We start from the raw sequence: 24,720 nt of genomic DNA, 5'->3' as shown, positions 1-24,720 counted from the left end.
GTCCGGCAACCTAGGTTAGGTTAGCTAGGTTAGGTTAGTGTCAACATTTAACACTTTAACATTCATACATTTCAGAAACGATCGTATAACACAGAATAAGCTACATCTCGATAAAGAGAGGAACTCTGACGAGGGAGAAACCATGGACAATAATGGAACAATAATGTTTAATTTAAACATTAACATTAAAGTGCCTAATTAAGCCCTACTATATCATTTAAAGATTTATAGACGCAGTGCTTGAATAAGTCTGGGTTCAGAATGTGTAATTATACACAGGACATCAAATATTCAAATATACATCAGATATAGAGGGGCAGTAGTGAGTAACACTGGGTCTGGGTGTGTTTGTGAGGCTGATTGCTGGTGCATAACCTGCTGGATGGAACTGGCTGAGAAAGACGCTTTACTGTTAACATGACTGTTAATAAAAGTCCTCATTAACATTACTGTTAATAAAAGTTCCCATTAACATTACTGTTAAAAAAAGTCCTCATTAACTATACTGTTAATAAAAGTCCCCATAAACTACACTGGTAATAAAAGTCCCCATTAACTACTCTGTTAAGAAAAAAGTCCCCATTACCTTTACTATTAATAAAAGTCCTGATTAACTACTATACTGGTAATAAAAAAGTCCCCATTAACTTTACTGTTAAAAAGCCCCATACTATTAATGAAAAGCCCAAATTAACTATGCTGTTAATAAAAGCCCCCATTAACCATACTGTTAATAAAGGTCCCCATTAACCATACTGTTAATAAATGTCCCAATTATGTATACTATTAATAAAAGTCTCGATTAACTATACTGTTAATAAAAGTCCCCCATTAACTGTAATGTAAATAAAAGTCCCCATAAACATATACTGTTAAAAAAAAGTCCCCATTAACTTTACTGTTAATAAAAGCCCATTATAAGGAGCTTCTCTTGTGTTTCTATCAGCACTGGATCTGTGTTTGCTGAAGGTTCTCTGACTGTAACAGAGACTGGAGGAGGAGGAGGAGGAACCAGGACCTGTACACATGTTAACTGTTAATAAAAGTCCCCATAAACATATACTGTTAATAAAAGTCCCCATTAACCTTACTGGTAATAAAAGTACCCATTAACCTTACTGGTAATAAAAGTGCACATTAACCTTACTGGTAATAAAAGTCCCCATTAACCTTACTGGTAATAAAAGTGCACATTAACCTTACTGGCAATAAAAGTGATGGGCACATCAGGGTAAGAAGAGACGCAGCTGAAGTGATGCACCCATCATGCCTAGTGCCTACCGTACAAGCTGGTGGGGGCAGTGCTATGATCTGGGGTTGCTGCAGTTGGTTAGGTCTAGGTTCAGCAACGTTATGTGCCCACAGAATGAGGTCAGCTGAGTACCTGATATACTGAATGACCAGATTATTCCATCAATGGATTTTTTCTTCTCTGATGGCACGGGCACATTCCAAGATGACAATGCCAGGATTCATCGGGTTCAAACTGTGAAAGAGTGGTTCAGGGAGCATAAGACATCATTTTCACACATTGACTGGCCACCACAGAGTCCTGACTTGAACCCCATTGAGAATTTTTTGAAATGCTGGAGAAGACTTTGGGCAGTGGTCCAAATCTTCCATCATCAATACAAGATCTTGGGGAAAAATTAATGCAACTCTGGACAGAAATAAATGTTGTGACATTGCAGAAGCTTGTGGGAACAATGCCACAGTGAATGCATGCCGTAATCAAAGCTAAAGGTGGTCCAAATAAATCTTAGAGTGTGTGACCTTTTTTTTGGCCAGGCAGTGCATAAAAGTGTAATTATGTAATCAAATAACATTTGCATCACAGTTACACCTTGAAGAATAACAGGTTATAAAACGCATCAAAATACTAAGGCTTGTATGTTAGAGCTGTACAGCTGTAACATAGAGCTGTACACCTGTAACATAGAGGTATACACCTGTATGATAGAGCTGTACACCTGTATGATAGAGCTGTGCATCTGTATTATAGAGGTGTACAACTGTATGATAGAGCTGTATGATATGTTCTACTCTAAGTTCTGTGAAAAGTAAATAGAAGGATATAAAATGTAGTACCACTGAGAGCCACAAGAGGCATCTTAGGACAGTGAGTTCAAGAGTAAATGGGGCCTCAAACAAGTCTCCAAATATTTATCTACTATCTTTAACATCAATCCTGCAGTTACCATCTATCATTCATCTTTATGTACCTCTGTCTCTCAAAATCAACAACGAAGTAGAAACAATAGATTATTAATACCCAACAACATCCCCTGGACACACACACACACACACACATTAATAAAATGGAGGCATGAGTTCAGAGGGAGGTGAGTGATGTGGTTTCTGTTTTATTTCAGCTGTGTAGCAGAGGGAGGAAGTGCAGGGTGGTGGGTGTTATGGACTGTTAGAGGTGATAAATAGTGACCTGCTCTCTACTTCATGTTACTGATACTCAGTGGTGTTTAATAATATTCATTTAAAGTGTGCAGAATCAGAATTAATTCTCTCTTCTTTCACCTGCACATTCTCTTTTCTACTCTCCACAAACTTTGTGTTGGGTTTGCATGGATCTGGTGTTAAAGTGTTTAGAGTGTGATCATCTTACTGTGGTGTCTGAGTGATGAGGGCTTGATACTAGAACACGTGTGTCTGTCCCTGTGAGACACCCTGAGGAATTCTCTAGTGCTCTTCCTCTGACTGCTACCCTTGTGTGCTGGAGCAGGACAAACTGCTCCAGGGGAGAGAAGTGGATCAGCGCTGCCTCCTGTTCCCTCCCCCAGCATGGAGGTCCTGCAAATGTGTATTCAACACATTTACATTAAATAAATAATATTCTTTATAATAATTATGATGAATAATTATGGCCTCACTGTGTCCAACATACACACCACACAGTGGAGGCACTTAATATAAAATGGAAACCGTGGCCTCCTCTCTCTCTCTCTCTCTCTCTCTCTCTCTCTCTCCCCTTTGCTTTGACTATGAGAACACAGGACTTGGCCTCACTATGTCTAGCACACACACACCACAGACAGTCAAGGCACTTAAAACAATAACGCACTTTAATTCTGAGAACACAGGAAGTGATGTGGCTTTAACACACACAGTCACTCAGTCAGTCCGTCATTACTGGGACAGCATGGCGCTCAGTCCACTCCCTGTGGTACTCTGTGAGTAAATGTTCTCTTTATGTCTTCATTAGAGTCAGAGGTGCTGTATTAAGTTGGTAATGTGCAGTCTGAGGAGCCTGACTGATGAGATTATGTGAGTTAGTTGTGTAGTTCCTTCAGAAGGGAGGATCAGAGTTTCTCTTCCATGTGCTCAGGTGTTCTCACTGTATCCAGATGTGTTATGGAAAGGGTTCTCTTTGATGTACTGGGCTGGAGAGAAGGAGGAGACGTTCTTGTACATATTTGTGCTCAATATGGGAACAGACCAGTTACGAGTGTACTTCTACACATCAGTGTATCTGATGAAACACGGAAGTGATATGGAGGCTTACGACTCTAGCAGATGAGTTTGTCAGAGTTTAACAGTAAGACCAGTGAAGAGAGGATTACAATGGTCAACACTAGAGCTACTGAAACCATGGAGTAGAGTTTTAGAGGAGAAATAAACAGATTTAGTGAGTGATCTAACATGAGGTTCAAATGAAAGTGTGGGGTGAAGAAGAACCCCAAGACTCCTAACTACCTACACAGGGTTGACAGACATGACATCACTATCACTATAGAAACTGGAGAGTCTGTATATTTGGGATTTGGGTCACAGCAACATAATTTAGGAATAGAGAAGTCAGTAGAGTACAGCAAACCCAAAGAATGACCACAGATATAAGTGGGAAAAGCTACATGCTGTTGAAACAGTTCAGTACAGAGTACAAACAAACCCTGTAGAAAATCAGCAGATAACATACACTGCTTGGACTGTTTTGTGTATTTGTGTAAATTAAGACCTACAACAGTGTGATGGAACAATGTAACCTACTGTGTATATTAAGATTTTAACAGACTAAATGTGTAAAAATACTGTAACTTCAACAAATGTAATGTGAGTAAACAATAAAGGAAGGTGACGATCAACAGGAAATGACCAAGACAAACATTATTAACCGTTTGCTTTTTGTAATATAAATGAAAACACTTATATTAAGAGGCGGAAGAATGATCTTGACCAACATAGTCTGGCTGTAATCAGCCTGACACAAGAGAGACTCTTCATTTTATAGATATGAAAGGAAACACTGTGACATGAACCTCAACACACAGAACTCCACTGGACTCTTTTTCAGAGCTTCATGTTATCAGCAGAAATGGGGAGATGGAGAACAACAGTTCTACAGTCATGGAACATCTCACAAACACTTTTATTTTGTCCCATTAATACTGCATGACTATTTAACAATTAATCCTATACACGAATCTCAGAAACAAATTCACAAATTCAGCAGATTTGTGAATCAGTGTTACGATCCCGAGCGTCGCTGCATTCACCTGCTTTCAGTTTCTGTTTCCATCCTGATTTTCATTTCCATGTGATTTCCATGGATTTCATTTCCATATGTGATTCCTTGTTTTGGTTTCGTTAGTTCAGCCCCTCGTTTAGTTCTCTGGCCTTCATTAGTTTCCCCTGTTCCTCGTTTCTACCTTGTTAGGTTGTGTTTTTAAACCCAGTGTTTTCCTCAGTGTCTTGCTGGTGGTTGTTCTAGCCGTTATCTGCTCATTGTGTTTGTACTAAGCTGTTGTCTGAGCTCTTGTCTTGTTTTCGTTTATTCAGTCAGTGTTCTGGGTTCTGCCTTGTTGTCTGTGTATCTGTACCTTGTTTTCTCTCGGTTTGCCTGTTGATTTATTTTCCAGATTTTGTACTTTTTGTTTAATATATTTCCTGGATCTGTTCGTATCAGTGCTATGACCCTGGACTGTCTTAATGACCCAGATTCTGGATTTGCCCTTAATAAATCTCGCTCTTCTCAGTGTCTGCATCCAGCTCTCTATCGCTCCACGTTACACAGTGTGTTCATTCTTCATAAACCCTCTAAACACTTAGAGAATGCTGGATAGGATGTCCATAAGTAACAGACACTGTGGAACTGTGAAACAGCAGTAGTGAATCTGCTCATACCACAGCACACACCACTGTCCACAGAAACATAAATCACTGACGCCCCCTTGTGTTCAAAATCTTCAGCACTCTAAACTACACTAAATGTGTTTTATCGTGAAAGATTCGTTTCTTTCTCTATTTTGGTCACTTTCTCCACTCCCTTTGAGTTTAAATGAAAATTTATTAAAAGTTATCTAGCATGTTAAAGTGTCTTGTTTTGTTTTTTTATTTAAATGAACAGTTGTACATACTTTTATTTTTACTGTTTTTAAAATGTGTTTTTTTTAATTGTGTTTTTTAATAAATTAATGATTTCATTGTTCATATTCATATGTTCCCTCTTTTATGTTTATAGTGCTGATTTCATTTGTTCAAGCTGGACTTGCTCAAGGTGATTTATATTTTGTTTATATATTATTTAAAACCCAAACTGCCATTACTAACTCTATTCAACTATTAGATGAAACATGGTATGATGGAATGATGTAATGAGACATTTATGAAAAAATGCTATTTTAAATGTATTAATTTACACATTTAGCATTTTAGTGTATGTATTTTATAATTAATGAATTTATTTAGTATTAAAACATGTGCAGGACCAGACAGCACTGACTGGTGTGGTAGATTTAGATTTAGATCTGTGTAATTTATTTGTTTTCAAAGTAACTGAATGAAGAATTCAAATGTTTAATGTTTCTGCAGGTCATGTTAAAGCTGTTGTGAGTGTAAGTCCTGATAATCACGTGTTCAGAGGAGAGACTGTGACTCTCAGATGTGACATACAGGGAGAAGGAGACACTGGGTGGATATACAGCTGGCATAAGTATGGCAACAGTATCTACCCATACGTCATGTCCAATACATACACATTCAACTTTGTTGTACAGTATGACAGTGGTACATACACCTGCAGAGGGTACAGGGGAAGAGACTCTCAGAGCTCAGAGATCAGTAATGCTATTACATTAACTGTGTCAGGTGAGTTTGGACTGTGAATTCAGCCAATAGACATTCATAGCAAGGTTGCAATTGTGTGTGAGTGATTTTAAACACCCAATAACTTGTATTTGCTGTGTTACAGTGATACCCCAGGCAGTACTGAGTGTGTCTCCACAGAGCTGGCTGACTGAAGGAGACTCAGTGAGTCTAAGCTGTGAGGTCAGAGACTCCTCTACAGGCTGGACATTCAGCTGGTACAGAGCTGTTCCCTACAGAGAATGTGTAACTCCAGTAACAGACATTCATGACTCTGTGAGGTATTGTGTTGAAATCCTCTCAGACAGCATCAGAGGAGCTGGAGGCTCCTACACTCTCAGTCCTGCTGCTCTACATCACACAGGAGTTTATGTGTGCAGAGCAGAGAGAGGAGAACCAGCCTATCAGACACAGTACAGTAACACACAGCCACTATGGATCACAGGTGAGGACAAACAACAGCAGTGTGTGTGTGTGTGTGTGTGTGTGTGTGTGTGTGTGTGTGTGTGTGTGTGTGTGTGTGTGTGTGTGTGTGTGTTTGTGAAACATCAATCACTGTCATACACACACACACAATCAAGAGCTTAGTTATATGTTATTAATTAGATTGCATTAGTGGTTTTCAATCATGAAAGGAGGCATCAAACTGGTTGTAATATTTCCATGTTAAACGTGTTCACTACACTCCTGCTATGATAAGACAATAATAATAACACGTGATGTATAATTTCTGTTTCTAAGGTCTGTCTCCTCCAGTCTCTCTGATCATCAGTCCCAGCAGAACTCAACACTTTAGTGGTGACTCTCTCTCACTGAGCTGTGAGGGACAGAGTGACTCTCCTGGATGGAGAGTGAGAGGATACACACACAGTGGGAGTGTGTCAGATTGTTCATCAGACTGGGGATCAGTTACAGGATCTACATGCACCATCAGATACCTCTACACATCCCACACTGGAGTGTACTGGTGTCAGTCTGAATCTGGAGGGAGCAGCAATCCTGTTAACATCACAGTGCACAGTGAGTCTGCATGTATGCACTCGCTAGTTAAGGAGAAAAGGAAATGTTTGATAACAGGATATTACAGTTCACAATATATAGAACTATCAGTTACTGACTAAGAAAACTGTTAACTAGAGTTAATAAGAAAATCTGTTAATTTAACATATTCTGGGTGAAATGTGTGTGTGTGTGTGTGTGTGTGTGTGTGTGTGTGTGTGTGTGTGTGTGAGAGAGAGAGAGAGAGAGAGAGAGAGAGAGAGAGAGAGATTCTACTTTCTACTTTATTGTGTTAATGTTCTGTGTCCCTGTTATGTATTACTCAGTATTCATGCTGGAATCCTTCTCTCTGTAAAAGATGAGTAAAGTGATTTCTCTGTTCTAGATGGTCATGTGATTCTGGAGAGTTCTGTCCATCCTGTGACTGTGGGAGATCCTCTGACTCTACACTGTTTACTTCACCCCAATATCACATCACACCTCAGAGCTGATTTATATAAAGATGGATCACTCATCCAGACCCAGACTGCAGGAGAAATCACCATCCATACTGTCTCAAAGTCAGATGAGGGTGTCTACTACTGTAAACACCCAGAGAGAGGAGAGTCACCACACAGCTGGGTCTCAGTCAGAGGTCAGAATCTAAAGATTTCACATCTTTATTATTCCACTAATTTAACCAGAGCTTCAAATTTAACCAGAGCTTCAAATGTATGTTAGCAAGAAAATCATTTTATAATTCTGAATCTTGGAGCAGTAATCCTGTGAACATCACAGTGCAGGGTGAGACTCGATGTAATGAATTTACGCTTGTACTGAGTTTACTCTGAACACCATGAACACCATGTCCTGTCCCTGACTGAACTCTCTTCAGTTTATATATTTGTATTTTCATATGCATTTGAGTATTTGAGCCTATGGATATACATTACTTACATTTAGTCATTCAAGCCATGTAAAGTTACTGTTACCCATCATTTTCTAAGAGACAGAATAGATGTTTTTTATATAGTCTATCCACAGCAGAAATAGGAAATCAAACAGCCCCATCTTGTGGTGTGAATCAGTATTTACATAAATGCAACAAAGTGTTCACATGGAATCCAGTTACATTAATTAAGGCTTAAATCTACATGTAATACACTCATTTATTTTAGAGAAATAAAATGCTATTACACTGCTGGATGTATTGATACATTTAACTGTGTTCAAGTAGATAACTGGTCCCAAAGGCGTAGAACCTATTTGTAAACTAGGGGCCATTTTAATACTAGGACTGTCAGGGAATGTTTTGGACAATAAACATTTTTGTGTTCATTTCTGTTTACCATCACCACCATTACTCCTACTGTATCAACACTACCATTACTCCTACCAGATGTGGTTCAGCTGAGCTGCATGTGAAGTAATACATTCCATTTATTTATTCCTTCAAGTTCACTTCTTGTATCAAAACTATTAGATGTTTTCAAAAAGCTTTCAAAGGTTTAATAAGCTTCCAACACATGATCTTATAGAGAGGTGAACGTAAAAGCAGAATTTAAGTACTGTGTGATTTCTACATTGGAGCCTGAGCTGGTTCTGACTGTGCAGTCTAAATGGACACAAATATTGAGTAGAGAGACCATCACACTCACATGTGAATGAGTAGGAGTGTAATCCTGACCCCAACCCCATCTCAAAGTCCAGTTAAAATCCAGTTACAGAATGTTAACAGCATGTCTATAACAGCTTGTTGAGTGTGCTAAGATGGTATGTATTATACCTGTTACATGTTCAGTGACTTCTCAGGTTAACATCTACAGATAAGAACTTGGACACCCAAATAAAGTGAAAAACAACTGAATTCATCAGATTATAAACAAATCTGATATAAACAGTTAATTAAAAGTCTGTTGATTAATCTACTGCTTCACTACTGCTACACCATGTTACTGAGAGTCTATTGTTCTTATTTTAAAATGTTTAAAATGCTCTTATACTTCATCTATTTTTAATCTAAGAATGTTACTCATTTCATAGATATCTCTATGCACTCTGCCATTGCATATCTTGAACTGTGTGTTTCATCTCCATCAGCAGTTAAACCTACACCTAAACTCACATCAAGCCTTAAAGGAGCTGCACTGGTGGGAAACCCAGTGACTCTGCACTGTAAGCTGGACCAGCCTGCTGGATGGAGTTTTTACTGGTCCAGACACACACAGAACCCTGAGACTGAGACCAACACTGCAACAAACTCCTACAACATCAGCTCAGTGGCGCCCTCTGATGGAGGCCAGTACTGGTGCAGAGCTGGTAGAGGAAACCCAGTCTACTACACAAACTACAGTGATGCACTGTGGGTAAACGTTACTGGTGAGGAACCGTTTGCATTCTATAACTAAAAAAATTGAAATTTAATTTGTCAGTTACATATTCAGCAAAAATATGAAATATCAGTACTTATCAACCCTTAGTAAAAGTTGGCACAATACTAAAGTGTCACTACATGTACTGGGGAGTCTTGGACATGTGCATACTTTGGCCACTAGAGAGGAGAAGTCAATAACATTTTAGTAGAAAAATGACAAAGCAGATCAGAAAATGTTTGATTTCCTGAATAACAGGAAGCTGTCATGTCTGCTACAGGACATGATTTATGTGCTTCTGAATTAATGGGTTTATTCAGTATTAAAACATCTGCAGGACCAGACAGCAGTGACTTGTGTGATAGATTTAGATTTAGTTCTGTGTACTAGTGAGTAACAGTTTACAGTGTATAATTATAGAAAACATTGTGTTGGTTATCTGTGTGATAGATTTAGGTCTGTACAGTAACTCTGTTTACCTGACTGTACATGGTAAGATCACAGTCATTTCATGAGTTTAACATCTATTTTACTCATTTAAACTCTTTGTAGACAGTAGCAGAACACACTCAGTCCACATGTATTGTGTTTACTTATTAAGGGTAAAAAATATACTGTAACTGTACTTTTCCAGTAATTCCAGTAATACTGCATGGTATTATAACTGTGAAATGCAATCTTACTTAATTTCTGGTTATTATCATTACCAACTTATAATGGATCTTAAAAATGATACACAGGACTTTTGTTACAAGACCCGATCTCACTAATAGCGCCCCCTACTGTGTTGAAGAAGAGAGTACACAGTGAGCTCACATAGTCTGGAGCAGAGACGTGTGACAAATCATTTTGATTCATGTGATGTTTTGGTTCCTATGAGTTCAGCTAGAGATGCCTCCTCTCTTGGCCTGGTTGGTTTGGCTGTGGGACCGAGTTTGGTCGTGTTCTTCATCTTACTGACCCTGCTGTGGTGCTACAAAAACAACAAAGGTCTGAGATCAACTGCAGGTCATTTATGAATAGTTTAAATATTATTGCAGTGAAATATTGTTGCAGTGAAAGGCTTGGACAGAGTGCAGCTACAAACTAAAGTCCAGGAACCTCTTGTAGTAATAAACACACTGTACTCTGTTATAAACACACTGCACTCTGTGTCAGATGAACCTGCAGACGACCTCAGTGATGTCAGTTATTCTCAGGTCATGAAACACAACAAGAAAAGGAGGAATAAAGGTAAATCAGCATCACCCTCACAATGGGATTTAATTCACACCTCACACACACAACATCACTCTACTATACATATAAGTAACAGGTTCTGTATAACTACACACTGGAGGATAAAGTCTGATCTACATCACTCTACTGTATATATATACATATATATATCTACTATATAATCATCACATGAGACAAAGGAAACACATGCTGGTCTCCAAAAGCAGCAGCAGTGCATTGTGGGAATGAAGCTTGTATGATGAGCTGGTTAGAACACTAAAGGTCAGCGAGAGGTCACGTCTGTGTTTGCTTTGGTTTTGTTCTCTGTTACTGCAGACACTGGTGCGGGACCCAGTGAAGTCACTTATGCTGAGATCGAACTGAAACCAAAACAGAAAGCAAAGAAAAAAGAAGGTACATGAAAAGGAGAAACTTTAGTCACCTACAGCAGCGACACACCAAGATACAGCTGACCTGAAGAACTCTTAAGATTCTACGTTTTGATTCACTGCTTAGTAACTGTGTGCTTAGTTACCCACTGTAGGTTATTCAGGTCATGTTGTGTTTAATCATTTGGAGGGTTGGACTTCTTCCTGTGGTCTAATTCAGCCTCTTCTGTCCCTACTAGAGAAGAGCAGTGTGTGGTTAGACACTGTGTACTCAGAAGTGAGGCAGGACTCACACAAAGGTCAGTGCTCCAAGATCTATGGCATCATTTCAGAGGTACCAGGCTGTACCAAGCCACTACTGCACCCAAAGACCTAAAGGACCGCTATAACTGGTCATAAGGAGAGCTCAAACCAGTCCTTCAAAACCAGCTAACAGTGAAGGAAACAGAGCTGAAGCCAGTCAGCAGATATCACTCCATAGAGTGCTCACTGATCTCCACTCCATTCATTACTGTCAGTAGCAGCTGCTGTGGTTGGAATATTTTTAATAAACATGACTCAGTGAAAAAGGAGCCAGTGTTCATTTTAAACTTTATTTCAAGTGAAACTGAATAACAATGCAAAGTGACTTCTGCTCAGGTTTAAAATAATTAATAAACAATCATGAAACATGTAAGAGCCCTTTACTGTTTATGTGCACAGAACTGAACCTGCCAGCTTTGTTAAATAGAAGACAGGTAGAGTGGAGCTGAACTGACAGTGATTCTATGTACAGAAATAATGACTGATCCTAATGAATGTTTCTGAATCATTTTTGTGAAGGTTGTTGAGGAACAGCACAGACTGCTGGGAAACAGAGTTCATCCTCCTATGTTACTCACTAAAGCCAAATACTCACGTCTACAACAGGAAGGTGTTTTATAACAGATGGAGATGTAACAGGTTGGCGGTAAAATATCTTACAGTGAAAGTGTAGTTTCACCAAAATTAACATACTAGTCTCACTCTTAGTGTAGAAATGCTTGATAACATTATAATTGTTTTGTTTGTTTGTTTTGTCATGTGAATCCAAATATGATGTGTGCTGGTTGTAGCATAAACATTCCAGGAGAATCAGATTCAGTGGTGTTGGAGTTCCTTCTCTGTAGAGGAGATAAGTGTATGAGTTCTGTGGGGCTTCACAGCCAACAGACCTTCTGTCTTTTCAGCTGTTCTGAAGCTTGTGATTGAGTGACTGCTTATGTTTGTGTGTTTGTTACTAGAGTCACTCAGAGAGACACATTATGCTCCACTTTTTAACCTTTGATCCAAGATTTTTTAAACATTTTTTACAGTGTTATGTAACTGCAGCACTTTGTAAATTAAAGACCTGGAGATTCCTGGTGATCTTCTGTAGTGAGCCTCACTAGGGTTTAACCCTAACTCTAATCCTGGTGATCTTCTGTAGTGAGCCTCACTAGGGTGAAGGAATCAATATGTATTGTTTTTATTTTGTGATTATTTTTGATTAAGTTTTATATTATGTTTGTATTTCTGTACTTTTCTAAATGTCACTGTAACTCTTCTGTGCCGTGGTGTCTGTCTGTGAGGTATCAAGGTCAGGAGGTGATGACTCTCAGGAGGTGATGACTCTCAGGCCTCATTCATACCTCTCTCTCTCTATCATCCTCCTCTCTCCTCCTCCTGTCTCTCTCTCTCTCTCTCTGTCTATCCTACTTCTTCATCTCCTCCTGATCTCACTTCTGTGTTGTTGTATTAACTACTCATTGTTAGATTAGCACCCTTCTTTTTGATGAAGAAAAATCTGATCTGAAGTTTTTAAATGTGCACAAATAAACATCAGGACTCTGAGGATCAGTACAATCTCATGACTCTTCATTGCTGAATTTCTAATCCTAATCCTAACCTTAATCCTAATACTGATGATTGTCATGATCAGTCCCTCCCATCTTCCTCATTCCATGTTTTCCTTGTCTTGTGTATTTTATTTCCATGTCATAGTTTCGTTTTCTCCGCCCCTCGTTTGATTGCTTACACCTGTCCCTCGTTTCTCCCTTGTTAAATTCATGTATTTAAACCCTGTTGTGTGCCTGGTATCAATGCTGTTCATTGCATGTTCATCTGAGTGGTTGTGTTTCCTAGTCTTTGTTATAGCCTGCTTCCCCTGTTTGCCTTCATGTGTTTTGTTTGTTTAATCATGTATCCCTGTACTCTCCGTGTTGGTAATATAACCCTGGACTGCTACAACGACTCAACAATGAGGGAACACAGGAGCTGGAAGGGACTAATCATGACAATGATGTTCTCTAGTGGTCATTGCCAGTGAGACTCAACACTACAGACTGAAGTACATATTACAGTCAGTATCACAGAACTGTACTGTGCCACCATTACTAATGACAGCAGAACCACTACTATTACTTTATAATAGTGTCAGTATCACAGAAATGGACTGATCCACTGGTTCGGGAGGACACTACCTCTGGTCACCAGGGATCAGCCCCACTGCAGTACTGAGCTTCTCCCCCTTGTCAATCACTCCATCGTGTTGCATCCTTGTTTGGTGATTAGTATTATTGTGTTTAAGCTTCTTGTGTAGTTTAGTTGGGGAGTCTTGCTGCTACTTTGTAGCAATCCCGAAGTGTTCTTTAAGTCTTTATAAGTCTGACTTTTTGTGATCTGACTTGTTTGTTACTGTTGATTTGTCTCCCTGTTACTTTTTTACTTCTGGTATTTTTGACCTATTCCTGCTGTTTTACATTGTGATACTGGATGTGTGTTTAGGATTTATCCACCACACATTAAACTCTCACTTTGGTTAAACTTTGGTTCGTCACATGTTGTCTGGTCTCGTGTGTGTTTAACATGGATGTTACGTTCCTCTTTGTTGTCAGGCCTGGTTTTCTCAGTATGTGTGTGAGGGCACTGAGACTCAAAACAAAACATCTGTACCCTTTTCATTGGTTGGATCATTTTATTGATGTTTTAGTAATACAAGCCTCAAGAAATGATATTTCCAATAAAGAATTTTATTGGTGTTTTCTTTTGTTTCATTATTATTGTTAGACACTGAAGCCTTTCTGCCTTCAGCCACCCAATGCAAGGTCTCTGCTTATCAGCCATGACATGATGGCTTGACCGCGAGCTTGTCTCTCCAGGTCATCTGCTCCCTCTTCTTGCGTACTTTACCCCTCCCTTTCTCTTACAACAGCAGAGAACACAGCCAGGGGGTTCAGGAAGCCTTGGGGGAGCCGGCACCACGTGTATTGCCCACCCTGAAATGTAAATGCGAAAAGTGGTTGGCTGTCTGGGGGGACTGGTAGAGAGAAACAGGCAGAGCAAATATCCACAACAGTAGAATAGTGGTGGTGTGCAGGTATAGAGGTTAAAATGGCAGACACATCTGGCACAAGCTGGGCTATAGGAACTACTATGTCATTAATGTGCCTGAGATCTTGTGTAAATCTCCATCCCTTACCGCCTGGTTTACGCACTGGGTTTACAGGGGTATTGTAGGGTGACACAGTGGGAATGATTACACATTGGGTAAACAGGGAGTCAATGATAGGTGACAGACCTGCTTCTTTTTCAGGAGATAGCAGATACTGTTTACAGTAAACAGGGGTACCATGCTTGAGTCGAACCTTATAGTGAGGACAATGTATAAACCCCACATCATTCTTATGGGCAGCCCACAGAGATTTAGGAATGTCTTCCAGCTCAGGAAGTATAGAGTGTTCTGCTGTGTTGCTAGGCTGGCCCAGCATGTCTGTAAACATAAAGATATTTGGTCTGGAATGGATCATCATTTTGCCCTGCTCAACAGAGAGAGAGAGAGATTCATTTTAAACATCAAATCGCGACCCAACACCACCTGAAGAAGGATGCCTGGGAAGGGCAAGAATAAGGGTAAAAGACGCACTTCCCCAAATTGTGTCCGCAATATCTGTGTTCTCGGGTACCTTCCTGACTCCCGCAGTAGGAGAGCATGGTCCAGTCGCGGAAGTGGAGGAGTCACACGGGACTATGTCTGACCAAAACGACTGGTATAATGATTTCCAGTCCTCGGAGTCGGGCACTGCGGACATCTCCCTTATCGCGGTGAGACCATCACTCATCTGGGCTTCAATTCATGGAATCACAACGGGGGAGGGACCCGCTGGGTACTCAGCGGTGGAATCCGTAGGGTCCTACATGGACCTCACAGAGGGCTATGCGGAGTATGAAGAGCGAAGGGAGTGCAGTGACATCACGCTGGAGTTGGACCGGTGGTCCGATCAGGATGAGGACCCGTCGATGGAGGTGGAGGAGGTACCTCAGCGGGATCCCTCCTCTCAGACTGATACCATGGGCTCCAAGGGTGATGAGCCCCCAGCAACCAAGGCCTCTCCTAAGGCTCTGCCCAGGGCAAGGTGCTCTAGGGGGAGACCTCCCCCTCCGAACAACGTCACGAGCTCCGAGGACGACGAGCCCCCAGCACCAAGCTTCACAAACTGTTTAATTTGTGTAGTGTTGTGCCTGTTCCCGTCACCATGTCTCTCCCCGTTACCATACATGTGCCTGTCCTGTTGTTCTGCTCTGTGTCCATGTCAGTCCCCATCAGTGTGTGCATTCCTGTGTCTGTCATTGTGTTAGTCCCAGTGTTCCTCCCTGTGCTCCTGCTCATGCTAGCCCGGGGCGGACTGCCCTGTCCTCTGGCCTCTCCGTTTGGCATTGGTCTCGGGTCCGCAGCCCGTTTAGCTGGCATGCCGGGAGTCGCGCCCTTAAAGGGGGGTTCTGTCACGTTATGGCCCTGCCCCCTCCTCAAACGTCTTGGTGTGTGTGTGGGTGTGTGTTCGTCCATGTTGCCATAACCTCTCATGTCGTCCACCTGTTTTGCATTATGTGTAATCGTCTTTAGTATATATATGTCTCCTGTTTTCGTACCGTGTTTGCTGGTGTTTGAGATGCGCATAGCATTAGAGCCTTGTCTTCTGTTTTTGCATGTTCATAAGAATAAACACCTGTTTCACCGTGCCTCATCCCTGCATCCCACGTATCCTCGAAACATCACAGGTTAAATGGAGAACCAGGAATAACTACAAACTGTTGCATCAAAAAAATTGAGGGGTCATCTGGACTTTTAATGGGCAGAGAGTGCATTTTAGGACAGTCTGCAGGGACCCCTGAGCTAAAGGATGAATAAGTGGCACTGGAGTCCAAAAATGAATAATGAATTATTGAACAGCAGATCAATAACAGGAAGCAAATGAATATCATTAACTAGGTTGGCATTTAAACCTGTAAACTGGTTCGGATCAGAGCATATATGTGTCCTGTGTCTATTATCTAAATCTACAGGATGACGGGGGAAAAGTGAGGCATGTTCTAAGGATCTACATAGAAAGGAAAGAGACAAGGTTAGTAAAGATTAGATGTTTCTGCATGAATGAGCCACAAGCTGTTCCCATACCAGCCATGAGCCAATTCTGTGCTTAAAGAGAGAGACAGGGAGAGAGATAGAGAGAAAGGGAGGGGTAAAGGAGACAAGAAGAGGGAGCAGATGACCTTGGGCGACCAGCTCGTGGTCAAGCTGCCATGTCATGGCTGATAGCCAGAGACCTTGCTTTGGGTGCCTGAAGGCAGAAAGGCTCCAGTGTCTAACACTTCCCTCTTTGATTCCAACAGGAATCACATATCAAAATATATAGACCTTTCTAATACGCAGGCACCAAGGCAACATTAGCATGATTAATCACAGAGTTAGAGATGCAAATTATGAAGAAGACAGTAGTGACAATAAACAGGTGCCACAAACAAGAATCAACACAATAATCAAGATTATGGGTGAACATATGTTTATGAGTCAAGATCCCCAAAGGTCGACAATAGCTGACAAGGCCCGTCAGCCAACTGAACCAAGAATCATCAGCAGGTGGCGGCTCAGTAATAGCAGCTTTCATGTGTGAAATGATGTCAGTAATGTTGTTATAGTAACTAGGGATGTCAAAGCAACACGTTTCATTAATGACCTTGCAGATGCCTCCCTCTTTTGCCAAGAGAAGATCTAGGGCTGGGCGGTTTTGCGAAACAGCGGATCTTCTCTACCTCATCATTGAGCAATGCCAGGGCATTGAGGTAATAAAAGAGTGTTAACAGGCAAATGTAACATTCTCCGAAGGGTGCTTCAATATTGCTTGTTAATGTTAAGTTGCAATAAAAGACAGACCAGCTGTTCTCTTTAATAAATTCTGAAGTCTGAATCTTCAATCCCCCGCTGACTGGGGATTTAGGAAGGACATTTATTGGTGGCCCAGTACTACAGGGACCTTTGGCTGTGGACCCACACTGTTATCAGCACCAACTGATCTATGACCTAAGAGCTGCATTGTTCTGTGTGAGGGTTGAAAGTTCCAAAAGTGCATTTTGAAGGTAAGCAGACACCTTTTAAAGTTCTGCATAGTTGGAAATTTCAGACCTTTGTTTACAGAGTTTTGTAGTGGTTGGGCCTAGGTGTCACGGAACGCTTGCCTTCCGCGAGGCACGTGGTTTGGCTAGCCACGTGCACTGGGAGGACTTTCGTTTGTGGCCACGCCTGCACACACCTGCACCTCGTTTTATCTGTGTGTATTTAAACTCACGTCAGGGTGTGCAGCGTTGTTGATGGTGATGTTATATGTTAAACAACCAGTCAGTACAATGATTTAGATTTTTTAATGTCTGACAGTTTTCGGCAAACACCATCATTAGGAATGGTTGAATATGGTATATTTAATTTGGCTACGGCATTCAGCATTTTATACCACCCTAAAGGGCGCCGGTCATCAGATATCTTTTGGGTGGCGGTTAAGTTTTTAGTCAAATCCAACATGTGGGCTCCTTTAAAGGTTATTCCTTTGAAAATAAACTCTCCTTCATCATTTGCCGATGCATCACCAGATTTTGCGATTTTGTCTATGATGTAGGAAGCATTTTTTCTAGCTTTCGTAGGGACATTACCTATAACCTTTAGCGATTTCGTCTTCAACCATCCGACCGGTCTCTTCGTTTACCCTGGTCACCGGCTTATTTTCAGGTTCGGTGGGCAGGGATAGGGTCACTCGAGCCATTTCTTCTTCTCCGCTTTTAACGATATTTTAAAAAAATTGCAACACTGATGTGTAAAACTTAGATTTTTCATGAGGGTCCAAGTTAGACCTGGTTAAATTATGTTGCATCATTTCGTCTAGGTCACGGTCTGTCACGGTTTTTATCGGACGCGATGTTTCTAAGTTTTTCCATCTGATGATGCGGTATCAAAAACATCTCTGCAGTATCCATTTAATCTTTGCACACTGCTATCAAACTGTTTATAAAGGGTACAGCAACGCTAAGCAAGGGTAAGAGGAAACCTCCGGAATGATTAATAGCTTTTCTTTGTATCTATAGATGATATTTTAATAGAAAACAGTTTTATCCACTTTTTGTCTTTTCAAAAGCCGATACTGATGAGCCATCAGAGGGATGTTACCACGGAGTAGATTAAAAGCCAGTTCGCAAATGGAAAGTGTGAGATCCGCCGACGCATCCCGAGGATTTAAGTACTCTGGAAAGTAAAAAAGTTTCTCAAAACCTTTGACATCTTCATCATTCTTTTTCATATTATTCCATTCATGTTCCCACATTATGGGGACAGACAATTTGTGAATACACTGCAGTGTCTGAATTTTATTAAGACTGTTTTGATGAACATCTCCGAAGGTTTCTGAGGTTTTACTTAAAGGGTGTGGCATGCACGATGGAAAGCACGTATCACATCCATGATAAAAGCAGCTGAGAAACTCGAATGCTTTGCGCATTTTACCCTCAAAGTAACCATCTACAAAATAATTTCCAATCTTGGCTTCCCCATTGTTAAGTGCATGTTGAATGGGTATGTTTATTTTAGACATACTCGAGCCATGGTATAGATGGCGTTGAGACGTTTCTGACAGTTGATGTAGTTATCTAGGGGAGGTATGTGAAAACAACAAAACAAAGTGTTTTCGGGCAGGAACATGGTGCAGAATATTTTCATGCATACGGATGCTATGGTAATCGACTTGAACGGGTCAACGCCTGTGTCTCTCAGAATCTCACCCTTGAAAATTTTACACTCTGTTTTCAAAATCTTTACATCGTTACAGTAGTATTCTTTCAATTTCTTTTCTTAAGTCAGACTTTCAGTGATCGTTTCATACCAAATCAAAGAAATCTTGCTTCTCTTTGGGCTTCATCGTGTCCACACCGTAAAACTCAGGCCTAGGCTATGACCCCACATAGTTCTGATTCTCTAGGTTGTTTGTAAAAGTGTGGGAATGTTCCTTTTTAATGTCTGTAAACCCCATGGCTTTTGGAATAGTGCTAAGTTTCATAGATAGGAATAGGAGACTGTCCATAAATCTCTGCTGATAAGCCGTGTCTTCAAAGCACAAAATTTCCCCCCCTTGTGCTATGATAGTAGGAGCAATCTGAACACTGCAATGTATTCTGAGTATAACTATAGCATTCTGGATCAAGACATATGTTACAATAATACTCGCATGTGTGTTTTCTCATACTTGTGAATCCTTTGTAACAAAAACGACAGATGTATTGAAACCCGAGAAGACCCTCAATATTTTTAACACCATAGTAATGGTTGTTGTGTAAGAATAAAATGGTTCTCATGGGATGTCCTGCTAGTTTAAAAAACAGTAACTGCTTTTGTTGAACGTCTGATACAACACAACTATATTACAATTCATTAACTTCTCAAATCCGGTAATATCGTTAAAACTAACTGTATAATTATCAGATAATCCTACACCCTGCTGTATCTGACTAGCAGCATTTTCAATGTATTTTGGTGTTTCCTGAGGATTCAAAAGTTGTGCAAAGCATAAAGCAAAACATCTCTCTGAATCACAAATTCCATGCTATCACTTGCCAGGATCTCAAGATGCTCTGCATTTCTTTCTTGAGCGTGGTTAGAAGAGTCTAGTTCCACAGCCCCGTTCTTCAACTCATGTTGTGATGAAACATTCATATTGGGACCTTGAACTAGAAAATTTACAGCATCTCTCAAGCCAGCTATTTCATTAATGGTATCCATCATGCCATTTTAACCTCTAGAATATAATTGTAAAATTCTGCAAAAATATTAACGTTACCCAGTGAGGCAAAATTAACTTTCCTCCTAATTTCTGTGTTGAACTTTTTCTCTACGAATTATTCTAATGGCAGGAGTTATACCATACCCCATTTGTTCCGTTTCCATACAGTTTTCCGTATTATCTGAAGGGAGAAATTCTACATCAGTTTCATACGTTCTAGGACTCTGTTCTTCGTTATCAAAACTGGTTGAAGAATTCTGTGAACCCAGTTGTGAGCACATTCACCACTTAAGAGCCTCATTTAATGCCGCCAAGCACTGATTCAGTTCATAGAAAATGTCATTTTGACTAATCTGTGTCTTCAGATTTTTTTTGAAGCGTTACCTAGTGGGTTATTTGGACGTTTCTGAGCCATAGTATGATGCCGTATATTCAGTATGCATGTGTAGCAGCAATATTTCTTCTGATGTACACTGATTTAGAAATCTCAACTTGGAGTGACTTGGAGAATCAGGCAATGGGAGGGAGTGGGATGGGTGAGTGAGGGAGAATGAGACACACAACCGAGACCCACACGCATGTTTGAGTATCAGTACATGACAGGCAGCGGAGCACAGCAGACATTAAAGACTGGGTGGTACGTATTGGTTTAAGACTTTTATTTACTTTAATCACTTGAATATTTCTCAAATAATTTTTTTAAATGATCCCTCATTGTGTTTTAATTTATTTTCATCTTGTCACATCTTGTATAATATTAATTTATATATATTTATTATTATGTGGAGGGGGATCAAATCAAACCAAGCTATAAATCATTTTTTTGACAGTTTGTGAATTCCATTACTGTCACACAAAGGGGGGTGACGGCTAAAACAGTTTTGTATACTGGAAACGTGTAAAACTGAAACTCCTCCTAGATAGCTGTTTAACCAGTGCTAGAAGTAACTAGGGTAAAAAAAACAAGCTAAACATGATGCCTTGCTCGCTCCTGAATATCCCTTTCAGTTCATGCCTCTTTGTGGTTGGTTGAAGTACCTGCTAGTCATTGTAGACAGGTTTTCCAAGTGGACTGAGGAGTTTCAATGTTCTAAGGAAGACGCTCGCACTGTGGTTAAAATCCTAGCCAAGGAGATATCGAGGTATATTGGGTAATAGAGTCAGATCAGGGACCCTATTTCATTTCCAACGTAACTCAGAAACTATGCACCTACCTAACTATTGACTGGAAGTTTCACATCCCTTATCCAGTCATCTGGCATTGAGAGAATGAATCGTACCTTGAAAGAAAGGTTAGCAAAGGCTATGATGGAAACAGGAAAGAAGTGGATAGATCTACTGCCAGCAGTGTTGTGAGATCAGAATGATGCCCAGTGCCACCACTATATTGTCACCATTTGAGGTCATTTTTGGTAGACCATTTACCACCCCAGTGGTCAGAGGTAACCCAGGTGTTTCTCATTCAGGTGACACAGACATGATCTTGGTGGACTACACCCAAATGTTGATTGAGAAATTGAACAGTGTGCATGGTGATGTCTTGCGTGCTCCCTCTTACCACAGACAAGCCTACTCATCCATTAATTCCTGGTAACACTGTTTTGGTCAAATCACTGAACCCTCAGAAAGTTGCTAAAGCTGCGTACGAGCACCCAACAACTGTGGTTGCAGTGACCCGAACTGCTGTGCTAACATCAGGATCAGCACAGTAGATACACGCCAGCTCGCTGAAGAAATCACAAGTATCTGACACGTCCAACAAGCCAAATGCACCTTAACACATATAGTACAAAATTTGTTATATGATTTCATGCTGAGGGAACCCCTCAGCTGCACCACACACCAAGAAACTACTCCTTGGCCCTGTTGATGTCAATACACTTTAGCATTGGTATTATAAATTGATAGATATCCTATCTGCCGATTAACTTACTTTTGCAGACTCTTTGGTGCTTTCTCTCCTTGTTTTCCTGATAAGTGCATGAAAAACCTTACTGTAGGAATGATGGGCCCCATCTGTGTGATAATATTGGCATTATTTTCAGTCTCAAAAGTTACAAAAGGGGAGGTAGTGGGCTTTCAGAGTCATCAACAGCAATGTAATGGTAATTTAGACTGTGTGCTCTCTCTGGTAGTGGCAGGAGAGGTAGAACCAGGGAAGGACTGTCTTGTATGTTAAGCATTCTATACACCATGGGTACCAGTCCCGATAGATGATGTTACTGCAACAGCACTTAATCGTAACTCATCAGACTGTCAAATATGGGAGTAGGGTTTATGCTAAATGTATCTAAGGCCGTAGCTACCAGTGGTACTCCCTGCCTGGGCCTTGGATGGTAGTTCATGGCCGGACCACAGGACAGACAGCATTAGTAAGCGGTATTACCCCAGATTCAGAAATATGCCCCTAGCAGTATTACCTGTGACAGGTAACCTGTCTATGTTCTGCAGGCTTACATGATGGGCTATTTTTAGGCCACATGCCATGTAAAAATGAGGTATGGGCATTAGGCCCAGGACTGGGAAGATGCACAATAAATAATATAACAGGCACACAGTCTCTTTGCCCTGCGATCCTGGGGACTGCAGCATCTTCAACTATTATGTGGGTATGCGGTAGGATGGCATATTCCAGCCTACCCACCTTGATTGTTAGTAATACCCATCATCAATTTACCTGGAAAGGATGTTGTACCCCAGCATTAACTATCTCATCTCTGGTCATATACATGTTCGCAGTCAACATCTGTCAGGGCTAAAAGGTCTGTAATTACTGGCACCCCTAACGGGTATGGTGGGTATGTACTGGCCAACCCATGGACTAACCCTGGAGTGATTATGGGTTGGAATTTGTTCCTGGGAGGAGGAACAACTACAGCCCTTAAAATTAATGCTTTGGCATGGCAGGTACTTTAGCCAATAGGACTGAAAGCACCCTGACATTGCTCAATGATGAGGTAGATAAGATCTGTACCGCTGTCTTGGAGAACCGCCTAGCCCTAGATCTCCTCTTGGCAAAGGAGGGAGGCATCTGTAAGGTCATTAATGAAACGTGTTGCTTTGACATCCCTAGTTACTATAACATTACTGACATTTCGCACATGAAGACTGTTATTGCTGAGCCTCCACCCACCGATGATTCTTGGTTCAGTTGGTTAACTGACATTGTTGGCACTTGGGGATCTTGGCTCATAAACATATGTTTTCCTGTACTCCTGATTATTGTGTTGATTCTTGTTTGTGGACCCTGTTTATTGTCACTCCTGTCTTCTTTCATAACTCGCATTTCTACCTCCCTGATTAATCATGCTAATGTTGCCTTGGTGCCTGTGTATGAGAAAGGTCTATATACTGATATGTGATTCCTTTGAAATCAAAGGGGGGAGTGTTAGATACTGGAGCCTTTCTGCCTTCAGGCACCCAACGCAATGTCTCTGCTTATCAGCCATGTTATGGCGGCTTGATCACAAGCTGGTCGCTCGAGATCATCCGTTCCCTCTTCTTGTCTCCTTTACCCCTCCCTTTCTCTTTCTCTCTGCCTGTCTCTCTCTCTAAGCACAGGATTGGCTCATGGCTGGTATGGGAACAGCTCGTGGCTCGTTCATGCAGAGAACATCTAGTCTTTACTAACCTTGCTTTTTTCCTTTCTACATAGACCCTTAGAACATGCCTCACTTTTCCCCATCATCCTGTAGATTTAGATAGTAGATATAGGAGCATCCTCACAGGAAACATCAGAGCCTGGTTTGGGAACAACACCAAGCAGAAGAGACAAGCACTCCAGAGGGTGGTGCTTTCAGCAGAGCGCATCACTTATAGGGAACTTCCTGACCTGCAGACCATCTATTACAAACGGTGCCAGACCAAAGCCAAGGGGATTGTGAAGGACCCCACCCAGCCCAACAATAGGCTCTTCTCAATGTTGAGTTCAAGGAAGCAATTTCGCTCCCTGAAGACCAACACAGAGAGAGTGAAGAGGAGCTTCTTCCCACAGGCCATTTGGGCCCTGAATTGGGGCAACTGATGAACCTAGGGGACCACTCTGTGCACTGCGTATGATATCAATATCATCATAAAAAGACTACAATAACTAAACTGTAAACTGTAAATTGTAAATTGTAAAAAATTGGTAATTGTACATTGTGTATATACACATATATGCATATACATATATACATTGTACATTGTGTATATATACATATTATCCATATGTTGTATCGCTGTATCTCCTCAGCTCGGACAGAGCAGTGACAAAGCATTTCAATGCGAGTTATACCATGTATGACTATGTACATGACAAATAAACTTTGAAACGAAGTTAAAAACTTGAAACTTGGTTAATTGGGACTTTTATTAACAGTGTAGTTAATATTTCCCCAAATTCCAGTTGAGTTATTAGTTGCATTTTATGCAGAAAATAAAGATGCAGAATCAATGATTAATTGAAGAGAATAGCAGGTCCCATCTTTATTTCCAGTTCAATGTGACATCCAAAGGAGGCATAGTCCGGGATACATCTAACAGTCCCAAGAGGGCATGATCTTTATACACTCTCTTCAGGGACAGTTACACAAC

The 24,720-nt window shown here is 40.8% G+C and overlaps 2 protein-coding genes across 2 annotated transcripts in view; one reads left to right on the top strand and one right to left on the bottom strand.

Annotated features, from left to right (window-relative positions):
- Positions 1-24,720, bottom strand: part of LOC145652892 (Fc receptor-like protein 5) — a 107,229-nt gene that overhangs the window by 18,378 nt on the left and 64,131 nt on the right. The gene's annotated exons all lie outside the window — the stretch shown is intronic.
- LOC145652980 (Fc receptor-like protein 5) lies at positions 3,155-12,910 on the top strand. The gene is made up of 13 exons (XM_081704838.1): positions 3,155-3,185; positions 3,360-3,500; positions 5,474-5,509; positions 5,824-6,099; positions 6,203-6,541; positions 6,838-7,116; positions 7,481-7,729; positions 9,175-9,453; positions 10,332-10,436; positions 10,605-10,679; positions 11,001-11,078; positions 11,293-11,352; positions 11,876-12,910. Exons 1-13 carry the CDS (start codon positions 3,155-3,157, stop codon positions 11,881-11,883), a joined length of 1,956 nt encoding a protein of 651 aa, XP_081560964.1. The 3' UTR covers positions 11,884-12,910.

This window comes from Electrophorus electricus, chromosome 21 (assembly GCF_041902795.1).
Source record: "Electrophorus electricus isolate QZ-2024a chromosome 21, ASM4190279v1, whole genome shotgun sequence".
Lineage (NCBI taxonomy): Eukaryota > Metazoa > Chordata > Actinopteri > Gymnotiformes > Gymnotidae > Electrophorus > Electrophorus electricus.
This window is presented reverse-complemented; position numbering and strand designations above follow the sequence as displayed.

Coding starts and splice junctions, on each gene's coding strand:
- LOC145652980 (XM_081704838.1), top strand. CDS start 3,155: ATGGCGCTCAGTCCACTCCCTGTGGTACTCT. Junction 5,510..5,823: donor TCAAGCTGGACTTGCTCAAG/GTGATTTATATT, acceptor ATGTTTCTGCAG/GTCATGTTAAAGCTGTTGTG. Junction 6,100..6,202: donor TATTACATTAACTGTGTCAG/GTGAGTTTGGAC, acceptor GCTGTGTTACAG/TGATACCCCAGGCAGTACTG.